Source organism: Microtus oregoni, unplaced genomic scaffold, assembly GCF_018167655.1.
Source record: "Microtus oregoni isolate MIOR12 unplaced genomic scaffold, Mior012 000024F_ref0000369, whole genome shotgun sequence".
NCBI classification, from domain to species: Eukaryota; Metazoa; Chordata; class Mammalia; order Rodentia; family Cricetidae; genus Microtus; species Microtus oregoni.
This window is the reverse complement of record NW_024543083.1, coordinates 36,014,367-36,038,385: the sequence shown is the minus strand read 5'-3', so window position 1 is coordinate 36,038,385 and position 24,019 is coordinate 36,014,367. Positions and strand designations below refer to the sequence as shown.

At 38.2% G+C, this 24,019-nt stretch overlaps 1 protein-coding gene across 8 annotated transcripts in view; it reads left to right on the top strand.

Moving 5' to 3' along the window:
• Positions 1-24,019, top strand: part of Clcn3 (chloride voltage-gated channel 3) — an 89,388-nt gene that overhangs the window by 31,881 nt on the left and 33,488 nt on the right. The window contains exon 1 of one of the 8 annotated variants that reach the window (XM_041673752.1): positions 1,458-1,738. The exons of 4 other annotated variants lie outside the window; for them this stretch is intronic. Coding sequence is in view for 2 of the 4 variants with exons in the window: in XM_041673748.1 (XP_041529682.1) it covers positions 12,396-12,474 (79 nt within the window). In the remaining 2 variants the exon portion in view is untranslated. Of the gene's footprint in view, positions 1-1,457; positions 1,739-9,983; positions 10,004-12,241; positions 12,475-24,019 lie in introns of those variants that run through there. 3 more of the 8 variants (XM_041673753.1, XM_041673748.1, XM_041673754.1) reach the window with 3 other exon arrangements.

Sequence of the window (24,019 nt, the reverse complement as noted above, 5' to 3'; positions counted from 1 at the left end):
GACTTACTGCCCTGTTGAAGCCATAGTAATGAATTCTTTGTGCTCTGTAGAATTTAATCCATTTGTCCCCTTGCACTTTTAATGGATCTTCTACCCACATACATGTTTTATCATTACACATAAATAATTTGGGAAATTTATTTATTAGTGCATCATTTTGCTATTACAACCATAACAAAATAACTACAGGCTGGGTGCCTTAAAGCACATACTTTCTCACTTTTCTGGTGCTACAAATTGATTTCTTGTGAGTCCTTGGTTTGTAGGTAGTCAGCTGCCCTCCCCAAGTCTTGTTTTGTTTTTCTTAGTGTATCCACTTTGTAAGAGACAGAAATGACTTTGGTTAGCTGTAATTACTCTTTTAAAAGTTAATTTGGATCTTATCTTCAAATACAGTCACTTCCTAAGATAAGAGGTAAAGACCTTAAGGTACACATTGGGGGGGGGGGCTGGTATTAGGATTCGGGCATTATATTGTCCCCTGTCACCTGGCAGAATTTGCTCAGGCAGCACCCTGGACAGTCAGCCCAGGGTCCAGTGGCTGCTGCGTCACTGTGTAGTCTGTATGCAAGTGCAAAAGGTCCCTTTAAGAGACAGCCTCTGCCCATTCTGGCTGTCTTCTGAAGAGGCTTACAGGTCTCTGTCTCAACACCCCCCCCCCCAACTCAATAATACTCTTCACTGAAGCTTTGCCTGCAGGACCTGTTTTTCCGCTAACCTTGAGGCCTCTCCCAGAATCAAAGGGGGAGGGGGTGGGAGCACAATTCAGTCCCTAGCAGTTGATCTCTGTACATTTTCATGCACACAATCAAGAAGCCACGGGTGTCAGGGAGAAGTCTTGTACTGTTGGGAAGTTCTCTGGATCACAGGTTCAGTTTTTATTTTTGCCTAAAAGTGAATTTACTGTTGGTAACATGTGTTACCATTAGTTTGACTTGAAGAGGCAATTTCACCTGATTTTGTAGAGAAAATGTTTGCCAGATTCTGAGTTCTAAACAGCTGTAGTTGATGGGGTTTGTGGCAATCGGTTCAGTTTCCAGCTCAAATGCCAGCTGCAGTCTTTCCCCAGCGGGTCTCTGGAAGAACAGTGAGGGTGACGGAGGGCTGTATTTTCTGTTTCCACACTTGGAATATTAAAGTAGAACACATGGCTAAGAGTTGTGATTTAAAAAAGTAAGTATAGTTGCTGGTGTGTCAGGCATTCATCTGTAAGGAAAACAGACTTTTGTGTTTTTACAAGGACACAGTTGTGAAAGAAACAAGGGTAGTTAGTACACGTTGGTGTAACAGCTTTGATTTGTGCTAGGTGGTAGCTTCTTGGTGCTCTTGTACTGTGTATGCAAAGGTCAAAACAAAGAAAAGTGTCTGAGTCACGGCTCCTCCCACACCCTCCCACACTTGCCAAACCCTAGTTCGGGCACCTGTAAATATCTTACAGCAATGATGAAAGGGACTTTGTGATTGAATTTGGGATCTTGAGATTGGGAGATTAGCTTGGAATGACTGGGTGGTGCCAATGTAATCAAGAAAGTCTTTTAAAAGAGGAAGGCAGGTGGATCAGTGTCACTGGTAGGAAACTTAGAGAGGAGGCTGAGAGGTTGGGAGACCATGAATCAAGGAACAAAAGAGGCCTTTAGAAGCTGGAAAAAGCAAGGAAACAGATTTTGTTCTTAAAACATCCAGGAAGAACGCATTCCTGCTGACAACCTTGATCTTGGACTTTTGATTCGCTAGAACTGTAAGTGAATGAGTTTATGTTGTTTCAGTTACTAAATGTATATTGTTTTTTCTACACTAGCAATAAGATTTTAAGTGTGTTAGTATTAATGGTTTTAACTTCACCAACATTTTGTAAGAGCTCTTACAGATCTCCATTTGACACAATGAGTTTTGTTTCAAGATAAATTAACAGCCAGAAGCAGCAGGTGAGAGACAGAGACCTATTAGGCATGCCATGCACAAAAGTGGGTATTTATAGCCGGGCGGTGGTGGCGCATGCCTTTAATCCCAGCACTTGGGAGGCAGAGGCAGGCAGATCTCTGTGAGTTCGAAACCAGCCTGGTCTACAAGAGCTAGTTCCAGGACAGGCTCCAAAACCACAGAGAAACCCTGTCTCGAAAAACAAAAAAACAAAAAAAAAAAAAAAAAAGTGGGTATTTATTTAGTGGGTTATGGAGGGGAAGGGGGGGGAAGAGGAGAAAGGAGAAGAACAGAGAGAAAGAGAAACGGGGTGGGGGGGAGAAGTGAGGAGAAGGGAGAGAGACAGAAGCTGCCTCTTCCAGAGAGAGGGGGGAAAGGAAGGAGCTCAGGCTAGAAGATCTGCTTGCTTTGGTGGACATGGGAGGAAGTGGGTGGAGCTTCTCTCTTAAAGCGACAGGACACATCATTACACATACAAGACTGGAAAAAAATACCTGAAAGTAATGCTTTTTATCTTGGTTATTTTGACTACATTTTTTTGTTTCGGTGATTTTCAGATAATAACAATTTGGCTACATAATTTTAAAAAAATGACCTTAAATGTCCATGTCCATGATAAAAGTACATTTGTTATTATAGGAGAATAAACTGTATTTTGTCAACAGCTCTTAAAGTTGATTTATAATTTAAATATTTATTAGTGGTAAATGGGCTGTTTGCATCTGGTATTTCTCCAGGACCTAGTCCCTGGGCGCTCCTTTCTCTACAATATTGGTTGTTCTTTGCTTGAGTTAGCTCCTAGGACCACTGTATAGCTTAATCTTATTTCCAGCTGAGGCTGCTGTGGTCCTTCCTCTGTAGCTATCCACATTGCCTCTGCAGTGTTTGCTTTCCTCATCCTTATTTTTGTTGTTCATTGCTAGTCCTACTCCAATATGAAAGTTCCTTTTAAATTTTATTTTTTTAGTAACATTATCCTAGTTGTTCCTTTGGTTCTTCTATATATAATTCTCTTAGTATTGATGCATTTTAGTTGACTGTTTTGTTTTTGTGACAGGATCTCTTATTGCTCAGGCTAACCTTGAATTCACTATGTAACAAAGGCTGGGCTTAAACTCCCAATCCTCCTCCTATTTCCAAAATTCATGGGAAAGAAGATAATAAGTTTATTAGGGGCAACCATATATGCTGATTATTTATCCTTTCCTTATAATAGCTAGTATTTGTATGCATGTAAGAGGAGCTCTTTAATGCAGTTTTGTTAAACAGCCATCTATTTATTATACAAAACTTAAACATCCCAACCATCAAATAAATTGCCATGACTTTCTGATAGCTTATCCTGGACTCATAAAAGCATTTTATGATTCACTTAAAGATTTACTAATGACTTGGATTGCTGTGGGGAAAAATGTTGGGTCTAGGACTGGTGTGGGAAAATATAGCTAGAATATCTCAGAGTGTCAGAAACAAGAAAATACTTTAAAAACCTATTGGGATCATCCAGAGGAACCAGAAAGCACCCCTACTGGGGCAGAGCTAGACTGAAATGAGCCACAGAAAAAGAATGTGGATTATTGTAAGTATGAAGTGAGCCCACATCTATGCTATCAATGGGGGGGAGAGGAGGCAGAGGAAAGAGTCTAGTTTGAGGAAGAATTCCAAAAATTTCTGTAGCTTTCCAACTTCATGGAGAAGGAGCTTAATCCCAACATCTTTCTTCCTTGACAGTGGGCTTGATTTAATGACACTTCCAAAGAATAGAGTCAGAGGTAGGCAGAAAAAGAAATGTTTTAGTGGGGAAACTTGGGAAATGTTGTTAGCCAAATGAGAACGTTAATGTCACAAATGAGTTGAGACTGATATCATATACGCCTGGAGATGTCATCCTGTATTCTTCTTTCCAAAGGTCTGTAATCCAAATCTAGTCTCAAAAAAAAAAAAAAGCAAAAACCAAACAAAAACAAAAAGGTAAAGAAGAGTAGACACCTTACATGAACCTGACCAGCTCAAGTCACATCTGGAAACAGTCAGCCACTAAAGGTGAAAGACGGTCTCCAGAACTGTAATCTAGACTACAAAGACAAATGTGCAGAAAATAATGTAAAGTCCAAGTGAAGTTTGCAGCTTACCAGTGTTAGTTTCTAATTTTGACAAATATACCATGGAAATATAAAGTATTAACAGGGAAATGAGTAAGAAGTACTCAAGCTCTTTCTATTCTGAAATAAAGTTTGCTTTTAAAGATAGATTGGAAAAGTCTGGGGATATTGCTTAGTGGTAAGAGTGCTTGCCTTGCATGTCCAGGTTCCCAGGTTCAAGTCCCAGAAAGATACAATCATACATACATACATACATACACACAAAGTCCACAGCCCTGATGGCATGTACTTGCAGACCCAGTTTCAGACTACCAGAGCTATAGTGAAACCCTGTCTCAGTATCCCTATCCTTCCTGCCCCCCAAATGTTTGGAAATAGTTAAATTTTAAATATAAAATCTAAGTAAGCTTGTAGATGTTAGGTTAAAGGAAATTCCACTTCCCTAAATGGGACAACGGAGCACAGTAAAGAAACTGCCAACATGTCCACTCAATGATATGTTAAGGTTTTTATTGTAGACATGAGAGAAGAGCCAGAGGCACCCGGAAGAGTCCAGAGCAGAGAAAGTAGATTGCATGTGGCCAGGCCTAGGGAAGAGAATGTGGAGATAGCTGGATAGCAGGATACAGAGACTGCAGGCTCACAGTTGACCGGAAGAAGGACATAAAAGGCTTTTTCGTGACACCTCCTAATCCCCTCTCCCCAAAGACAGTAACAGCTTAGACAAAGCCATGGAAGAGAACTGTAAAATTGTGAGAAAGCTGCTGAAGTGTAGCTCTCCACAGTTGATGGCTTCTGGGGGCGGGGGTGCAGGTGCAGGTTCAGGTGCAGGTGCGGAAGGACTCAGCCTTCCTTAGGTGCCTGGCCACTGAGTACATGGGCAACACAAATTGGACTTGGCTTTTTTTCTCGGGGGGGGCGGGGGAATGTTAACAAAGGTGGGGAGGCAGGCAGACCTGGGAGGACTGGAAAGAGGATGTGACTGGAGTACGTGATGTAAAATTCGTGAATAAGCAATAAAAATATTATGTAATGAAAAAGAGATAGAGAATAGAGGGGACAGAGAGAATGGATAAGAGTAACCCAGAGTAAGAACAGAGAGAATAGCAGGCCATTAAGGGCGTGAGTAGCTGGGGGGAGTAGGCAGAGGGGAGAACCAAGAGACTGGGGTTGTGGGAGAGCTTGGAAATGTTTAATAAGTACTTGTGATACTGAATGGGCCTGGAGGCTGGCCTGGGTTTTATGTTCAGCCACAGGTCTATGTCAGTGGAGAGCCCTATGTCCCTTCTGCCAGAGGAAAGGGTAAGGAAGAGGACCCCTTTTGGCAGATGGGAACTGGTTTCCCAAGTTCCTGAGGAATGCTGGCATTTATCTAACTACCAGAAATCTTATAGTGCAGTTTGAGCTAATTTCTGGATATATAGTCTACCTTTTGAAGTTTTGGGAATTGGAGTTTATTCCCTTTGAACCTGACAGTTGAAAATACAAATCGCCTAACTTGGTTATTATATTTGGTTTTTGATCATTTTTTAGATTTAACTTGTTTCCATGACCTCAGACATAATTATGTTGGTATAATTATATATATACATATATACATACATACACACACTCAATTTTATAGACTTAATTTATATATTTTTCAAATCCACAAATAATTATTAGGCTACTTTATTATGGACCAGAGACCAAGGTGAGTAACTGCTTAGGATAGTGGCGTGAGTGAGAATGGGTCTTTGTTTTGAGGTTGTTGCTATCTAGGGAGAGATGATGTGCTATTTCGGGGTGATGAATGTGAGAACATGTAAATGGTAGAACCAGTGACATGTTTGTCATTTAAAGTAAAAACTGAAAAATAATACAATTAAGGCAAATGGAAGAAGGAAATGGTGGACTGATGGAATAGGAGCTTGAGTAATAGTATGCACTTGGAGGCAGACAAGCAGCTGGTGCTGAAGCCTCATAGCTTGATGCTCCAGAGAGGAACAATGTCTGGAGAGCAGATAATGGGTATTTAGAAAGGAATAGCCTGGGACTGAAGAAATAGCAAACTGAGATCTAAATCATGCAACTTAGCATGGGAATTCCCCTGTAAGTGACAGGAACTCACTGAGAGTACTAGAGCTAGCCAGTAAGAAAAGGAGTTTCTGGCGGTGTGAGGTACAGGTGCTGAGAAGTCCACGGTAAAGGTAATAATAAAGCCATGATCTGGTGTAGTGTGTTAAAATGATGGCAGAATGCAAGCTGTTTGCTGTTGATGCCTGCTGGGAATTCCCAGTGGGCATATCAAGCACACTACAAGTAGAAGAAAGTTGTGATGCAGCTCAGAAATCCAAGAAAGAAATTCTGAGTTAGAGTCATTTTATTTGGCAACAGCATTTTAAAGATTTAATGCTTATGTGTGCTGACTTTGAGAGACAACAAGTTGCTTTTAACTGTATTGTTTTTCTTGGTGTCTACCAATAGCGTTGGTGGTGCTATTCTACTAAGTGAGATGGTCCACACTGTGTGAAATTCTAATGTCAAACTAGACAGCATAAACTCACTAGCCATACTCTAGGAATCTTTGGTGAAGTCTGATTTGTAAACTGATGGCTCTTTTTGGTTGTCAACTTGACTATATCTGGAATGAGCTATAATCCGGAAATGGACAGCACACTTGTGATCCAGATCTTGAGACTGAAGGCACACCTTCTCCTGGAAGGAGAATCAAGGAAGGAAGAGGGTGTGTTCATTCTTTGCCCTGACCTTGTCAGCACGTCCATTTCTTCACCGAGTGGGCACTGGAGCCCACTTCTTAGGGTTCCATCATATGTAGAGGACCAACTGAGATACCCAGCCTCATGCGACTGAGCAGCGTCTGGATTCTTGGGCTTTTTATTCACAGCTAGCTGTTGTTGGACTGCAGCCCATAAGTCATTCCAGTATATACATATACACACACATTCCATGATATACATACCTTTTATAAGTTATATATACGTAAATTATATATATTTATCGTATAAGTTCTGTGACTCAGGAGAACCCTGATTAATACAGAAACATTTTTAAAATTAATTTTTACTTTTTATTATATGTATGCATTGTATGTACACGTGAATGCAGATGTTCGTGGCTGCCAGATGTGTGGGACTCCTACAGCATTGTTAAGTCTCTTTTCCTGCTTTTCACTGCTACCTCTCTAATTGGCTTGTGATAGGTGTGTCCAGTGCTGCGATGAAACACTGTGACCAGAACAGCTTGGAGGAAAGGGTTTGTTTCACTCCACTTTTGTATATCAGTTCATCATTAAAAGCAGTGAGAGTCATAACTCACACAGGGCAGATGCAGAGCCCATGGAGCAAGGCTGCTTACTGGCTTCTTCCCCTTGGCTCGCTCAGCCTTTCTTATAGAACCCAGAACCTTCAGCCCAGGGACAGTCCCACCCACATGAGTTGAACCCTCCCACATCAACCACTAATTAAGAAAGTGTACTACAGGCTTGCCTATAGTTCAGCCTTATGGAGGTATTTTTTCATGTGTCAAGTTGACATAAAATTAGGCAGCACAGTGGCCAAGCCTATTTCTTAAATGGTTGCCTGTTGGAGAAAAGCTCAGGTGTTTTCAAATGGTCTACTCAGAATTATTTTTAGAAATAAACTATTCCAAAGTTCATCTGGTACTTATTCTCAGCAAGGTCATGTTCTTCATGCATTTGATAGCCTTCATTCTGTTGCCAGTTCCCTTGTAAACATTTTCTGCACTCGTAGCCTCAGGCTGTGTATTCAGAGCAACCTACTTAATGTTCGTAGAAACAGAGGACTGCCCAAATGTGTCCATTTGTGTAACAGTAAGGCGATGCATTTAGGGAATATTAAATATGTTTAAATTTTGCACTGCTGCAGTTTGGAATGTTTTAAATGTACTAGGAGAAAGAACTTGGTCTGTTGGTGCCTGCCTGGATAAAATGAGCCTAAAGTAACAATGAGATCTGAAAACTCTGAGTGGGTGTCACTGGGAAGAAGTGAGCTTGCTTTTTGTTACACTGCACGAACTGGCTGCCTGCACCTAAATCCCATCTGCAGATGACACCACAGCCCTGCAAAAACAGGAAGGTTTTGTGCTGTATTTGCTCTACCCCTTGGTTAAGTGTGAAGGAATGAACATAACGAATTAACTTTTCCCCAGTGAGTGAGCATGATTACACACTAACTGCTTGGGATGTTTATGAACAATGGAAATTTCTTCCTTTTTTTTTTTAAAAAAAAGATTTTTTGTTTGTTTGCTTGCTTTGTTTTTCGAGACAGGGTGTTGTTGTAGGAGCTGCGGGTGGAGCGGAAGGCCCTCCCGCAACAGGGTGTCTCTGTGTAACAGCCCTGGCTATCTTAGAACTAGCTCTGTAGACCAGGCTAGCCTCAAACTCACAGAGAGATCCACCTGCTTCTGCCTCCCCTGAGTGTTGGGATTAAAGGGTTGCACCACTACCACCCAAACTTAAAGATTTATTTATTTATTGTATATACAGTGTTCTGTCTGCATGTATGCTTGTAGATCAGAAGAGGGCACCAGATCCTATTACAAATGGTTGTGAGTCACCATGTGGTTGTTGGGAATTGAACTCAGGACTTTGGGAAGAGCAGTTTGTGCTCTTAATCTTTTTGAGCCATCTCTCTAGCCTTTGGTAATTTCTTATAAGCAGTGCTTAGAAGTATGAAAGTCAGTGAAACCACTTATGAAACTTTTTGTTTGAATTGTTAAGTAATGAATATAGCTGTAAATAGATGGTTAACTCTTTGGCTTTTCCATTCATTTGAGTACACTTAAGGCTGTAAATCTCTCTATAGATACTATTGAGTATGCTGTTATCTTTGGTTGTCATCATTAATTGTCATTTTAACTTCTACAATGGTTTACTTTAGCCTTTGGGTTATTTAGAAGTGTAGTTCATAATTTCCAAACATAGGAGAACTTCTGGGTTCTACTTCTAAGCAGTTTTATAGTATTATTGCATGGTAATCAGAGTGTAGACATTGTGTAATTTCAGTGTGCTCAGCTCTCATTGTTACTCAGGAAGAGTCAGTGTTTGTCAGTGTTCAACCCTTGTCATGAGGGAGAGAGAATGTATGTGTATTAATTTGTTGAAATAATGTCTTTATTATTAAGTAAATGAAAAAAGAAATAAAAAGGAAAGAAAGGCCATGACTGCTCCTAGGTGTGGAGGAGGAAGTTTATTGTAGATGTGCGGGAGAGCATAGTCAGAGGCAGGGATGTCTGGGAGATTCCAGAGTGGACATGACCAGGCTGAGCCGGGCCACTGGGACAGGGAGGAGAGAGAGGAGACCAGGAGGCCAAAGGTACAGAAAGGAAAGGGGTGGGTAACCAAAATGTCTGGTTTATATAGGGAAGAACCTCTGGTGGAAGGGCAGCCCAGCCCCTGGGCTGGAGAGTTCAGGGCAGAGGGTGGGGAATGCCAGTCATACTCTGTAACAGGTAGGCAGGGACTGAGGGTGCTGGGAGAACCTGTCGACCAGGTCCAGCTTTGATATGTTAAGTAGGCACCTCAACTGTTTGTCCCGGGTTTGAAATTTAACAGAAAGATGGTAGTTTTCTTGGATCATTAGTGTTATATATGACCAGCTGCCTGGACCATCAAAATATCACAATATAAATAGTCTGATTTATCCAGACTTCCATATAACATTGAGATTGGAATCTAGGATGTGTTTGACTAGAAAGGGGTTTGCAAGTTTTGTTGTGCTATCTACTCAGTCCATGATTTGGGTTCTTCGGAGTTTCCCCCTTGAGTCTTACCTGCATGCCACGTTTAAGAATTCTGGACTTTTAGCTTTTGCTCCCCTCCCTTCCACCACACCTTAATTATAATTCATTTTAATTACCTGGTCACGGTCCTCCTACTTCACCTTCCAGTGTACCTTGTCCTTTTCTAAAGTGTGACTGGAAAGTGTATTTGCTGGCTGGGGATTCTAAACCTTTATGAGGTATGAATATCATAGAACTCTTTGGTCATTTCAGTTGATTGTACGGTTTACTTCTTAGACTTCTCAATGTTTCTTTGTTTAGTGGATTGAACTCTGCAGCCATCTGTGTAGCTTTAGTGGATTGCCTTTCTGAAAATCTTGCTGTATCTTTCTCCTCCTTGGTGTTCTCTTAGAGAAGAGGGCTCACTGTAAATTAAAGTTTAGTGCCTGGTGTTTCCAAATATGTCTAAAAATGTCTTCTGTGAGTCCTGTTAGGCATGAACAATTTACTTTTGAAATAAAAAAAACCCCTTCACATTCATTAATATAAAAGTAATCTATTTGTGATGACGAAGTGCTAGGGATGCAACCCAGGGCTAGAGCATGTGTTCAGCACGCAGGAGGCCTTGGGTTCAGCCTACTAATCTTCTCCTCAATTAAACTGATGTCTAACTGATAACTGCTGAATGAAAGCCCAACTTTCCTCTTCTGCCTCATTGCTCAGTGATAACAGCTGTTAAATAAACTTTGTCTCATTCTAAAACTACCTCTATGCAAATGTTGACAGAATACTATATGCATATATATGATATACACGTAATGTTTTATTTTGAAAAGTCAACATGGCAACAAAATTTACTTGGCATTGTCAACATTTCACAGATACGATATTTCTTCTCTAGTACTGTCCTCTCCATTCTTTATGACCAAGTGAGGAGAGTGTGCCCAAATACCAGGGAAGTTTGCAGGAAGGGTTTTCATGGTTTGATAAGGCATATAAGACTTATAAAGAAATAGTCTCATACAGGTGAGCTGAGTATATATTCTGCCAAAGAACATCAAATGACCAAATTTACATTAAGTTAATTTAATAAAATTGACTCTTTGTCAAAGCTTTTCTTGCTTAATTTTTTAAAGAGGATTTGAAAAGCACAGAAAAAAAAAGTACCACATCCATTCCTGTTTTAAATGCTGATGGCTCACACCAGGGTTAAGTAAATATAATACCCTGTCTGTCATACTAGTTCTGGTCTGGATTCTTTTCCTGAGTCTTGACTTCCAAATTCCATGTGGACTTTTCTAAGAAGTGGTTTATTTGAGTTTCAAGCTTTTGAAATATAGAAACCTATTTACCTTAACAAAGTTAGGAGAGCAAAGACTCCAGGATCACTGAAAACACCTGGCTGAGTGAACAGATCTTCTTTCTTACCTGACGTTTTCAGATACAGAGCTGGAACAGATCCTAGAGGTTGTCTCATTCAAGACTGAAGAAAACATGTTTTATAGGCCCTTGTGCCCAAGTTCTGTAGGCTTTTCCCTGGTGGATTGCCATCCTTTTTATTTAATAAGTGTGCTACATGACAGGCCTTTTAGAAGACGGCTCCACTCAGAGGACTCACCTTAGAAGAATCTCTGAGTCCCTGTCACACATGAGCACTAGTTATGTTTGGAATGTTGTTTTCAAGACAAAAAGTTACATTCTGAAACTTAAAATTAAACTTAAAAAACTTAAAAGAGACAGTGGGAGTAGCTAACTTTGGTATACATTTTACTACTAAAGTCTTTCTTAAGCACATAATCTTCTAAAGGTAGAAAATAGATCAAAACAGAAAGTCTCCTACATAATCAACTTTTTTTTTTTTTTGCATAACTTGCACATGGAAGAGTCCCTAGTTTACTGTAAGTTTTGGCCTTTTCTTTAAACTGGTGTCTCCTGCTGGGGTGAAGGAAGGGAGCTGGAGCCTGCTGGGGGGGTGGGGGGGATTAGTAAAGGGTATTCCTTTAACTCAGTGACTCAGCATTTATGTTTTCCCTAAAAGGATTAAAAGAATATTAAGTATAGTCTTAAAGCCAAGGCTCTGGAGAAACTTGTTGGTATGTTTTTTCACTGTTATGACTCATGAATTTATGCATAAATTAGTACATTTGTAAACTATACCCTTTTAGTGTTGATTTTGTTTTCCTACATTAGACATGAAAACGGTCATTGTTTGCATCTGGAATTACCTTTTTAGGTCTTTTATTTTCTTAAAATAAAAATAAATGTTTCTACCATCTTAGTATTGAAACTACGTTGTGAGCGCTTTAAATTTCTCAAACCAGTTTCGTCTGTTATACTTGGCGCTTAGTCATCGCACACAGCAGGACCTGATTAAGAAGGCTGTGCTGCCTCTAAGCCGGGCTAGATTGTAGCCACTAGCAACCAGGCTGCAATAATTTCCCTTTGATGACATCATCCACTGTGGAAGAACCCAGTTGCTTCAGCCAGTCGAACTATACAGTTCCAACCGCATCAAATATGGCATCTCCTTGCCTGCTGTAGCAGGGGGAGGAAAAATGCCACCGTATTTTTAATCTAGCAAGCTTCTCTTGTTTTCTTCTTCTTTTTTTCCTTCTTTAAAAAATTCTGATCATGGATGCTTCTTCCGATCCCTATTTGCCTTATGACGGGGGAGGAGACAATATTCCCTTGAGGGAATTACATAAAAGAGGTAAGAGCATCCCCTTGCTCTGAATCCTCTGTGGCTTGTCGTGCATGCGGCTGGGCGGGTGGTTCTGGGAACAGGCTGTCTGTTGTCCTCTTGCTGCAGTGTGCTGCTTAGTTGCTCTGCCTGGTTGGTGTGGGAGAATGCGACCTTCCCAGCAGGGCCGGGCCTCGCTGATTGTTTGCTCTGTGCAGATTAGCACTGCTTCAGATCCCATAGGGCTCAGACTCCATCTTCTGTGTGAGGATTCTCTCCGTTTACTTCAGAAATAAGCTGCTTTTACACTAGCTAAAGTCCTGCTGGTTGGTTGGCACCTGCAAAGTAGTGTTTTTCTTTCTTTGGAAACTTATATTTTCTTTAGTTTACACAGTGAAATCGAGGGACAGCATACCATTCTGTTTTGGCTGCTGCCAATTACCGTGTAGACTTTGCACCACAGCGTAATAGTAAAAACGCCTAGTTGTATTTTAGAACATTTGAAAATAGCAGGAAAGAACGATTTTTTTGATTTAGCATGTTTTTTCATTTAATGTCTTAGCTAATTGACATACTGTATTGTCTCCCATAGGTATCTTGTACAACTTGATAGGAAAAAACAATTTAGAGCTTTTTTTTTTTTTTTTTTTAATGCATCCAGAATGTAAGTCAGTGTTTTGAAAACAGATGAGCACTCAGTGTAATGGTGTTCATCTTTTGGCAGGCTCTGCCTTGGTCTCCTTAAAACTAATTAGGTGTTAGTTAATTAAACTGCTCTTTTGTTCATTTTCTGATTATTTTTTTTTAAAAAGACTAGTTGGCATTTGTTGTTCTAGAAATAAATGAACTTCAACAAACATTCTTGGGCTAGCCGACTTCATGTATGAGCCATATTAGTTTGCATTATTTGCTTGATGTTATAAACTTTATGGTTTAATCCCAATGTTTATTAGTGTTTGCAAGGTAAATAAGGCAAATTTAAAGTACATTTTGTATCCTGATAATAGTTTTAAGTTCCATAGAATTTAGGATTTACAGTGCATTCAACAGATACTTGCTGGTTATTTTGTGTCTGGAGAACAATAATTAGATTCTGAACAGTTGCAGTATTTTTCTGTAGAATTCTGTGTTTAGTAAAAAGTTGCTTTTTATATTTTGAGAAAAAACTATTTAAATATCGTGTCCCATATATTGTACTTTCCTTTATGAGTTTTTTGTATACTATTTCCATTTATAAAATATTATATATACACACATATATATATATAATGTTAGAACATTTGAGGAAATAACTAAAAGTATAAAGAATATTTTTTTATAACTTTTTACTCCCTGAAGTTGTTGCTTTTTTGTTTTTTCCTTGTTTTCCTTTCTCTTTATTCCTACCATCAGGTTTCTAGTAATACTCTTATTGAACAGTGAGTATTCAAATGCCACATGATTTGCTATTCAGTATTTACATGGGAAAACCAGACAAGCCGTACTTTCTCTAAGCGATGACAAGATCCAATTGTTAGTAATGATAAACTAGACCTATAGATATTACCAAGAGAGAAACGGAAAAAAGAAATTGTGACTTAATTTTCTAGGCACCATCCTGAAGGCCTAAACCACTCTTAGAAGCTCAGATGTCGTCCCCATTCTTTGATGAGACTTTCTCTGTCAATATAAGCTGATGGTTTTAGGAAACGATATGTGTTTCCAATACAAGCCAGTTATTTCCTCGCTGTAAGACCACACTGTAGTGCCCCGTGTCTGTGGCTGAGAGTGCGTTTGTTTTCTGTAATTTACAACCCTTTGGAACCATGATCAGCACAAAGGATCTGGTGATATGGATAGGAAAGTAACTTCAGTCAAGAAAAGTGAATCAGCTTCCCCATGAGGACACAATTAGAAATAGATCTTTAGGCTGGTAAGGAGGAAAGAGGCAAAATTGAAAGTATAAACTCGTAGAGGGTGTTGATAAAGTCAGCATGGGGATGTTTAGTCCAGCTGGAGCCTGGACTTAGCTCTGTGATAATTATTGGACTTACACACCACTTTTTACGGTAGGATAAATATGAATAATGAATAGAATAAATGAGTAAAATAATGTGAATAAAAGAAATGAATAAAGAATAAAAATAAAGTAATAAAACTTTACTTAACTGTGTATTTTAGTGACTAGAAGAACAAGTAGGTTCAAAATAGAAATCTTTATATATAATTGATTAGAGATTAAAATTATGTTTTAGAAACAGCCATCTTTGGGAGTAAATTTGCTATGTAGAAATAACCAGGTTTTCATAATTTGTCGCTTTCTTTTTTTTCAGGAAGAAAAAAAAACTTGATTTATTTGTACTGCTAGTTTTATTCACTATGTTGCTTTTCTTCATTTTTTTTATGGCATTTAAATCTTTTTGGGGTTGAATTCCTTTCATCTGCTGATCCTTTTTTGTAGTTTTGATTTTTTAAAATTGTATTTATTTTCTTTGTGTGTGTTAGGAGGGAGGTGGTAACCTGTGCCATGACATGTGCATGGAGACACCTGTGGAAAATGAGTTCCTCTCTTTCCACTTGTGGGCCCCGGGGATCAAATGCATTTGTCAGACTTCATAGTAATTTTTAATGTACCGAGCCAACTCAGCAGTTCCTGGACTTTTTGTGGGGTTGGTTGGGACAGGTTTAACATTCCATTTACTCCATGTAAAAAGCCTTTAAAAGCACTGACTGCCGTTTGTTTTATTTGAATTACTTATGGAGCTCTGTGTTTATATATATTACAAGTAGGCACTGTGGAGACTGTTGGTAGCTACAGTAGTAATATTAGCAGCTAAAACTTAATAGTTTGATTCACATAATTTGACCCTGCCCATCATAAGGCATTCTTCTTCTAACAGTCCGTGTACAAGCCTCAGAAGACATGTGCTTCAGTCTGGTGGGGCTTAGGGCTTTGATACTAAAAAAAAAATGGTCAAGGATGTTAATTTCTTTGAACTGCTGTTAGACTGAATTTTCTGTGGCTCTTTAGGAGAGGAAGAGACAAGTTCCCTTTTGGCATGTGTTACTAAGTAGGCCATTTCCCAAGAACAAGGGAATTTGCCAGGCATTGTGGTGAAGAGAATAGAATGAAAAAATGCTGTCAGGAGTAAAGAGCTAGTCAGAGGATGATTAATTGTGTTGCATGAAAACTTATAGCCCAGTTTTATGATGCACAGTAAAGAGGGTAGTGAAGAGAGGTAGATGTATCTCAGTCTCCCCTGCCCGTGAGACTCTGCGGGTGGGTTTGGTCTTCCTCTCTCCCGAAAACATAATTCTCCACTTTTTGTACAACTTTTGGAATCCAGCTGTTAAAATATATTATTGTTGTCAAAAGGGCATCCAGTAGGCTTCTGGTTAGAACAAAGGAAAAATAAATTATTTCATCCTAGCGATGCTTTGTTTTGCACTACTTTTTGTCTTCAAACACTGTCATAAGCAAGATCCTGTTGTTCGATGTATATTGCCCATAGTATTTCAATTTTAAATTTTCAAAAAAAAATCCTGATCATTTCACTATTTCTCACTCTGTTTTCTAAAAGTAATCAACAAACACTTTACTGTGATTCATTTTAAGTAATCTTTTGGCTTATCCTACATCAGAAATGCCTTTTATATTCATTTTTCAGGTTGTGAGCAGACTTCTTACCACATATACTAAATTTGTAATTTTGGCATTTTTCTTGCATTGAGGTTTCTACTTTATACCATCATAGGAGACGAGTAGCCAAAATTATACTTTCAAATTTTATTTTTGATTTTTAATTGATATGTGTACGTTTTTTATGTGTGGTGTGTGTGTATGTGTGTGTGTCTTCTTTCCTTTACAACTCAGATCAAAATATACTTTAGCTTTTTTTTTTTTTTCAAATTTTACTGTTTGTTCTGATGCTGTATCATATTGTATATACAGACATCAGAAGTGAATGTTTAACCTGCTTCCAATATGCGTAGGAACTTTTATCTACCTCTCTTATCTACCTTATCTATCTAAGGCTGCTGTCTTTCCTGTTGAGGTGGCAACACAATAGAGAACCAAAGAGTACATTGAAGTAGGCAGTGGGCTCAGCATTGCTACCCGTTAATTGTATGCCTTCTTTTGGATTTTGTATAAGCTTCTAAGTCTTTGTTTAAATACTTAAATGTGACTAGATGACTGAGCAAAATTTCAGATTATATACTTCTATATTTCATTTGTTCCGTCATTGATCTAGCCACCATCTCACCGATCCTTACTCACTACAAAGCTCCAAGCTTGGCACAATTGTTTTGTCTTTTGAAACAGTCTGGCTTAGGACTTGAAAGGTCGTTAAGATGACTTTGAACGTCTGATCCTCTACCTCCCAAGTGCTGGGATTACAGGTGTGTACACCATGCCCAGTTTATGCAGTGCTGGGGATCAAATTTAGGATTTGTACATGCTAAGTAAATAGCTACCAACTGAGTCGCAGTGGCAGCCCTTGCCATTGCTTGTTTAATTTACCGAAACCCTGGGACCTCAGTTATCAACCTCCAGCAGTTACCTCTCTTCCCTTACCATGATGACCATTCTTTATCAATAAACTCCCAGAGGGAGAGAACAGGCATAGCTGCACCCGCTGCTCTCAAGACAGACATAACTCTGTGGCAGGGAACACCTGAACATGGATTTCTGTCTTCTTTCTTCTATAGTGCTCAGTGTTATGCTTTATGTTTGTCTGCTGTGATAGCAATAATAATGTCAGTGGGGATGCCAAATTCACCTTCATATCTTTGGAAAGACAATCTTATTAAGCAATGGTACGTTTACCTTTTTCTGAAAGAATGCCATTTTAATGTTTTTCTCATAGAAAAAGGTTGCTGTTTATATAACTACAGAATATATTCCTGAATTCAGTGTAAGAAAGTTGTAGCAGTTTGTAATTTTTTTTATTTAATACAGCTCAACAACTATATGTTGAGAACTAGCAGGAGATATATAAAGAATATTAATTTATGGAAAAGTAAATAATCTTGATACTTATTATTTTCTACTTTTGTTTCAGCTTTTAGGTTTAAATTGTTGGTTGTGAAATTGACCAGTATTTTTTAAAAGATAAAACAAAAAGTGGGAAAAAAAATCACCACTTACTAAATAGTATCATTTATTGAACTTTGATTTTATGTAGTTATGTACCTGTAAGTGTGTCAGTGAGGAATGCTGTAAACGACAGTCACAAACGTATAGACTAGCTTCTGAGTTACACCTAGAGGCATATTCTAATTTGTGTAAGTAAAGGTGTCTTTTTGTGGTGGAAGGTCAGTCTTGAGCAACTTGAGGGGGAAAGTGGGAATGCATTATCACAGCAGGTTTGGAATGTGTGTTCTGAGGACAAAACACTGCCCATGACTATCAGTACACATGTTCTCTTTTTATCGTATGTGCGTGCATGTGTGTGCGTGGACATGCATACGTGTGTGTCTATGTGAGTATGGGGGTTAGAGGGTAATTTAGGAGTCTCTCTCGACCATGTTTTACCTTGTTAATTTGGGGCAATCTTTATCTGTGTCGGAACAACAGGTAAGTGTAGTCTTACTAGCCCCCGTGCTTTTATGATTTCTTGTCTCCAAGACTGGAATTATAAACCAGTTGTAACACCTACCTGGCATTTATTGGGCTCGAGATACCCAGAGACTGGTCCTTTTGCTTGTGATCTGGGCTCTCTAATCACTTAGGCTCCTTTCAGCCCGTAACACTTTTTGCTGTAGCATTTTAAACAATACAGTAAAAAGTGATCTGGAGCCTGGAAGTAAGGCAGAGTTCCCATAGTGATTGTTATGAATATGGTTCTCCATAGGCTAAGTACAGAAGCAGGTATGCTTAGGAATTAATCATTGACTAATCATTCTGAACCTACTCTTGACAAAGGTGTCCACTTACTGTAAAATATAAGTTTACCAATCATGGAATTATTTTTTACCCTACTAATACAGTGGCAGCGACTTTGGAATGAAAGGTTTGGGTACTTATTCCACTACTTATTTACGTTGTGACTTTGATTTTGTTTCATAATATTCTATTCTTGTTTTTCAAATTTCTCAGATGGAGAATAATTCTTGTCTTACAGTGTTGTACTAGAAGAACTGTATTAAGAACACTCTATTGCACGTTCGAATTCAACAAGTGCCAGGAGCTTTTACTAATTGCCTAATTAGTAAAGGTCACAAGACTCATATTTTCTTCTAAGGGTTTTATACACTTTTAGGTAATCTTAATTTTTGTTTTTGATCAGTTTGAGTTTTTGTTCAGGTATGTGTGTGAGGTAGCCGTCTAGTTTCATTCTTTTGCATGGATAGCTGTCCTCAGGATCATTTGTTGAAAAGATTATTCTTTATCTGTTAGAAATGTTTCTTCACTGAGTAGCTAGACTTAAATTTTCTACAGATAAGTGTTTAGGTTACAGCTAACTAGTAAATAATGCATTTTATTTTCATGGGCGTCTGAATGTTATTGAGTTCTATGGCTGTAGAAGAATGAAATGCCGCTGAAAAGCCTTCTTTATGGTTAATTGCTGAAGTCACTTGCAGGCCACTCTGCAGTTCATTAACTGAGGAGTTTTTCTACTCAGTGAAGTCTTTCACTGTTGCTGATATTTGAACTGTGAAATCGCCCCAATTATGTTGTTGATTATACTTCTAAGCGACTTGCTTTTGTTTATATATTAGCATAATCATTATTAGTTAAAAATTTGAGACTTCCACCCACCAACTCTGCAGTTGAAGAATTCCTTGCCTAAATGTAGAAGATACTTTTTTCCTTCCTTTCTCTTTTGCATATTGTCAATGTTTTGGGTTAAGATTAATGCTATTTGATTTGATCATATTAGTTGAATATCGTAATATAATAAACTCTAGTGAAGTCTTAGACACCAAAACATTTGAATAAAATTAAAGGTATTTTTTATTTCCTCTTATCTGTCAAAGATTAACCTTTCTTATTACTTACCTGCCTCTGATCTACACACTGGCCTCTAAGCTAAGAGTGGCTGACAGAATGGACCTATGGGCTAAAAAGTTAATAAGTAATGGGTGCTGGTTCACAAAGCTAATAGGTGACAAAGTTGGGATTTGATTCTCTAAAACCTAACATCAAAGTATATTAAGGCCATGGGATTTCTTTTCTAGGCTCCTCTGGAGGAAAATATTTGTCCAGACTTTTTGTTACTGAATTTTAACTGGTAGGTAACTATAAGTAGATATTAGATTTGCAGGCACAGATATTTGGTGGGCAAACCTCCAGAGAAGTGTATTTGTTTCTCTCTCTCTCTCTCTCTCTCTCTCTCTCTCTCTCTCTCTCTCTGTTGCAGGCTCATGGGGGGATTGTCTTTAATATAGTTTAATATCTTGGAATCTAAGTAGCCATTTGATAGTTTAGCTGTCAAAATGAATTGGCTTCATTTTTTATATCAGTCTGTTTGAAATTTATATATCCAGCAGCTAGTTTTGATGGACCCTCCCTTCTTTCTTTCTCTCCCATTTCTTCCTCCTTTCCTTCTTTTCTCTTCCACCTGTCCCTCAGAGAGTTGAAATCCAGTGCCTAGTGCTGACTGAGGCATGTATCTGATAGATCTCCAGATCGAGACTGCAGACTTTATGGGGTAAAAGTTTTCTTTAAAAAGCTGAAGATGTGGTACTAGAAGAGAAGTAAAGCGTACTATATTAATACGGACCTTTTACACAAACAGAAAGCATGAATGAAAAACTCATCATGTAAACTAATATGGCCAGCTTATAAGTAAATATAGTCTATATATTTCACTTATAGGAAGTGGAAAAGGCTGAAGCCAATCACAAGTCTGAATCTTGTTTACTTGGTTCTCTCCCATCTTTCCTCAGCACATCTCATGTAATAGAGCAAGATGGGTTCCTCATATGGCTCCTTGCAGAAATTCTAAGCCATTTATTTTCCTTATAGATTTTTGAATTCTAGAAAAGTCATCTCTTGTGCTTGAAGTATTTGCTTTTATGCTTTTCTCTTTTGTATGGCCTTTAGAATTCTTAATTTGAAACTTGGAAATAATATTGAATAAAAATTTATTTATTCTTATTTTATATGTATGAGTGTTTTGCATGCATGTTTGTATGTATACCCCATGTATGCAATCCCTGCAGGGGCCAGAAGAGAGCATCATAAACCCTGGACCTGGAATTACACATGGCTGTGAGCTTCTGTATGGATGCTGGGAACTGAATTTAGGTTCTCTGCAAGAGCAGTGAGTGTTTTTCAGTACTGAGCCATCTCTCCAGCCCCAATAATACTAACTTTTTTAGTGTTCTACTCTTCCCTGGTAATAGTTTTCTCTGATATTCAGGGGAAGTATGTGGACAGGATAAGGAAATAATGGTCATGGAACTTCATTCATAGTTCCAAAAGGTATTCTCCTACACCTCCATTACTGTCTTTACAGATAAGCAAACGAGGGCACCCTGTAAGTTTAGGTTAATAAAATTCAGTTGTAAGAGATGTATTTTTAAATTTTTTTTGAGAGTTGTTTATTATGTGTATAACCTTTTGCCTCCATGTATGCCTGCAGGCCAGAAGAGGATAGATGGTTGTGAGCCACCATGTGGTTGCTGGGAATTGAACTCAGGACCTCTGGAAAAGCAGGCATTGCCCTTAACCACTGAGCCACCTCTCCAGCCCTGTAAGAGGCATTTTTTGCTGAAGTCAAAGGCAGGCATAATCAAGGAAGAGCAGAGGTCTGACCAATCTATTTTAATCTTGAAGACCTCTTTATTTTCCAGAGCTTATTTGTGTATATCAGTCTTAGAAAAGCCATATTATATTAGCCAACTCTTGAAATATTGTTTTAGTGTAAAGGAGTGTACTCTAAGAGAACTTAAGTTAGTGTATAAACTTGTCTACTTCATGTGTAAGATGATGTTGAAAGGTAACGTTTAATCTGTTGCTTATTAAAAGATTTAATATACATGTAATTGATTTCCATTTCTCATTTTGGCGTATGTAATTAAAACCTTTTATACACACATACATATATTGCTATGAACTGTATACAAAGAAATGACACATTTGAAATGCTTTACGACTGTGGTTAATGTTAGGAAATACACCCTTAAAGTTACTGCACATGTGGGGTGTGAATGCATCTCTATGATGTATTAGAGTAGGCTAAAGTGTCTTTTCCTCCTTTTCTTTTTAATGATTTAGTTTGTGTGTGTGTTTGGTGGAACAAAATATATACAAACTGTTTAGAGTTATCCCATACTAAATATTTGAATTCTTGAAAAGTTTTAGTTTTTAGAAGTTTTGATTTGCTGCATAGTTTTGTGAATTGGCAAGTTAGAATAGTTTCCATAGAGTAAATCCAAAACATGTGATTATGAATATAAGTGTTTGTTGTGCTCCTGTTTTCCTATTTTATAAAATGAGACCAGCAATCCCTTTCTACTTTCTAGTTCACTAGTGTATTGGAGAAATAGCATTTTACCACATCCGTTCATTCTGTGTTTGGTCTTTGCATTTGCATTAAATATACCAGGTTATATAAATCATAACATTTTCCATAGATATAAAACATGTATGAATGTATTATATTTTTAATTATGTTAAGAGTAAAATTTAGAGAAAGTACATGCTTTTCCCAAATAAGGAAGTACATTTGTGCTGGAGGGTGGTGGCGACTCATGCCTTTAATCCTAGTACTTGGGAGACAGAGGCAGGTGAATCTCTGAGTTTGAGGCCAGCCTGGTTTACAAAACAAGTTCCAGGACAGCCAGAGCTACCCAGAGAAATCCTGTCTCAAAACAAACGGACAAACAAAAAAGAAAGCAAAGTAGATATTCTTATATTTGTTGAGCTATCACAAATACTTTTATAATTTGATAAATGACTTCTGAAAATGTGTAGCTTTAAAGTAGCTTCTATCAAAATAGAAGAATGTAAAGCTTTAAATACAGTTTGTGTTTTATATAAATGAATATGAACATTGCAATGCAGGGATTGTATCTTTAAACTGTCAGCCAATACCACTAAATTGTTTATTCTTGGAGCAGTTCTGCCTGAACACCTAAATCAATATATTATTGTCTTTGTAGACATGTTACACCTTCCCACTGTAAACATTCAGGTGTTTTCCATAGGGAGATGAGAGAATTCTACTAAGGAAAAGGAAGTAGATTTTCACATTTTCATACCTGCTTCTAGGAAAGTTGAATGATGAGGAAATGGTGTGTTTTGTTGGTTTAACATTGCTAATGTTTTTGGGCTGGCATGGAAGCTCCTTGCCACTCTTACTTCACTCCCCAAGTGTATGTAGGAGGACCTCTTGCTGACATCAGACATGTTACCTAGTGTTTGGGGAAGACTCTGCCTCTGATGTTGCTACATGATAGTTTATTTGATGAAATGCTTGTGGTTATTTATTTCTACATATAAGGGGACAAGTTAGTTTACAACAGAAAGACAGAAAAGCAAAGTCACTTAGAAAGTTTGCTTAGTTCTTATAAGTTAAAAAAAAAAGAAGTAGACTTCATTTTTATTTTTTGTTTTTATTTATTTTTAATTTATTTTTTGGCACAACGTCTGTAGATTAGGGTTTGCCAAACTGTAGCTAATGTGATAAATCTTACCCTTTATCTTTTTCTTATCCTATTTTTAAAGGCAATTTTTATCTGTTTCTTAAACTTTTGTTAGAATGCTTTCTTATTCATCCACTGATATATTCTTTACTTTATTGTGTGGTCCTGTGGCGGAGTTAAGTAGCTGTAACCATGTGACTTCCATGCCACAAATCCTTGCCTTCTAACTGTTGGCTGACTTTTGATTATTTTATAAGTACTCTGGCATTTATGGTTTTGGGTTTTTTTTTCTGTAACATGTTTTAGAAAATTCTGCTCACACTGTGCATAATTTTTAATTTATTCAAAGATTATACAGATAAAAACTTAAAGAAAAATTTCTAGTAGTGAACTTGTGGACTTGAGATTATTTGTATATGTCTTAGTTACTGTTTATTGCTGTGAAGAGACATCATGACCAAGGCAGCTCTTAGCAAAGAAAGCATTTCATTGGGGCTGGCTTACAGATTCAGGTTAGTCCATTATCATGGTGGGAAGCTGTCAATCATGGCAATGGAGCAATAGCTGAGAGCTGAGGGATCATTGGTAACAGGAGAGAGAGAGAAAGAGAGAGAGAGAGAGAGAGAGAGAGAGAGAGAGAGACTCTGCTTGGCTGGGCTTTTAAACTCTCAGAGCCCATCCCAGACACCTTCTCCAACAAGAACGCCCCTCCTAATTCTTCCAAACAGTTTTTCTAATGGAGACTAAATATGCAGATATAAGAGCCTAGGAGGGTATTCTCATTTGTCTTTCCAAAGGGTTTATATTTAAATTATGAACTTTTTGTTAAGGCCCCCTTTTGCATAATTGGCAGCTCAGTGCATTTATAAACTTAAAAATTTTATATGTTAGAATGAACTTTTTTCTTTCTTTTTTGAGATAGGGTTTCTTTGTAGCTTTGGAGCCTGTCCTACTAGCTCATATAGACTAGGCTAGCCTCGAACTCACAGAGATCTGCCTG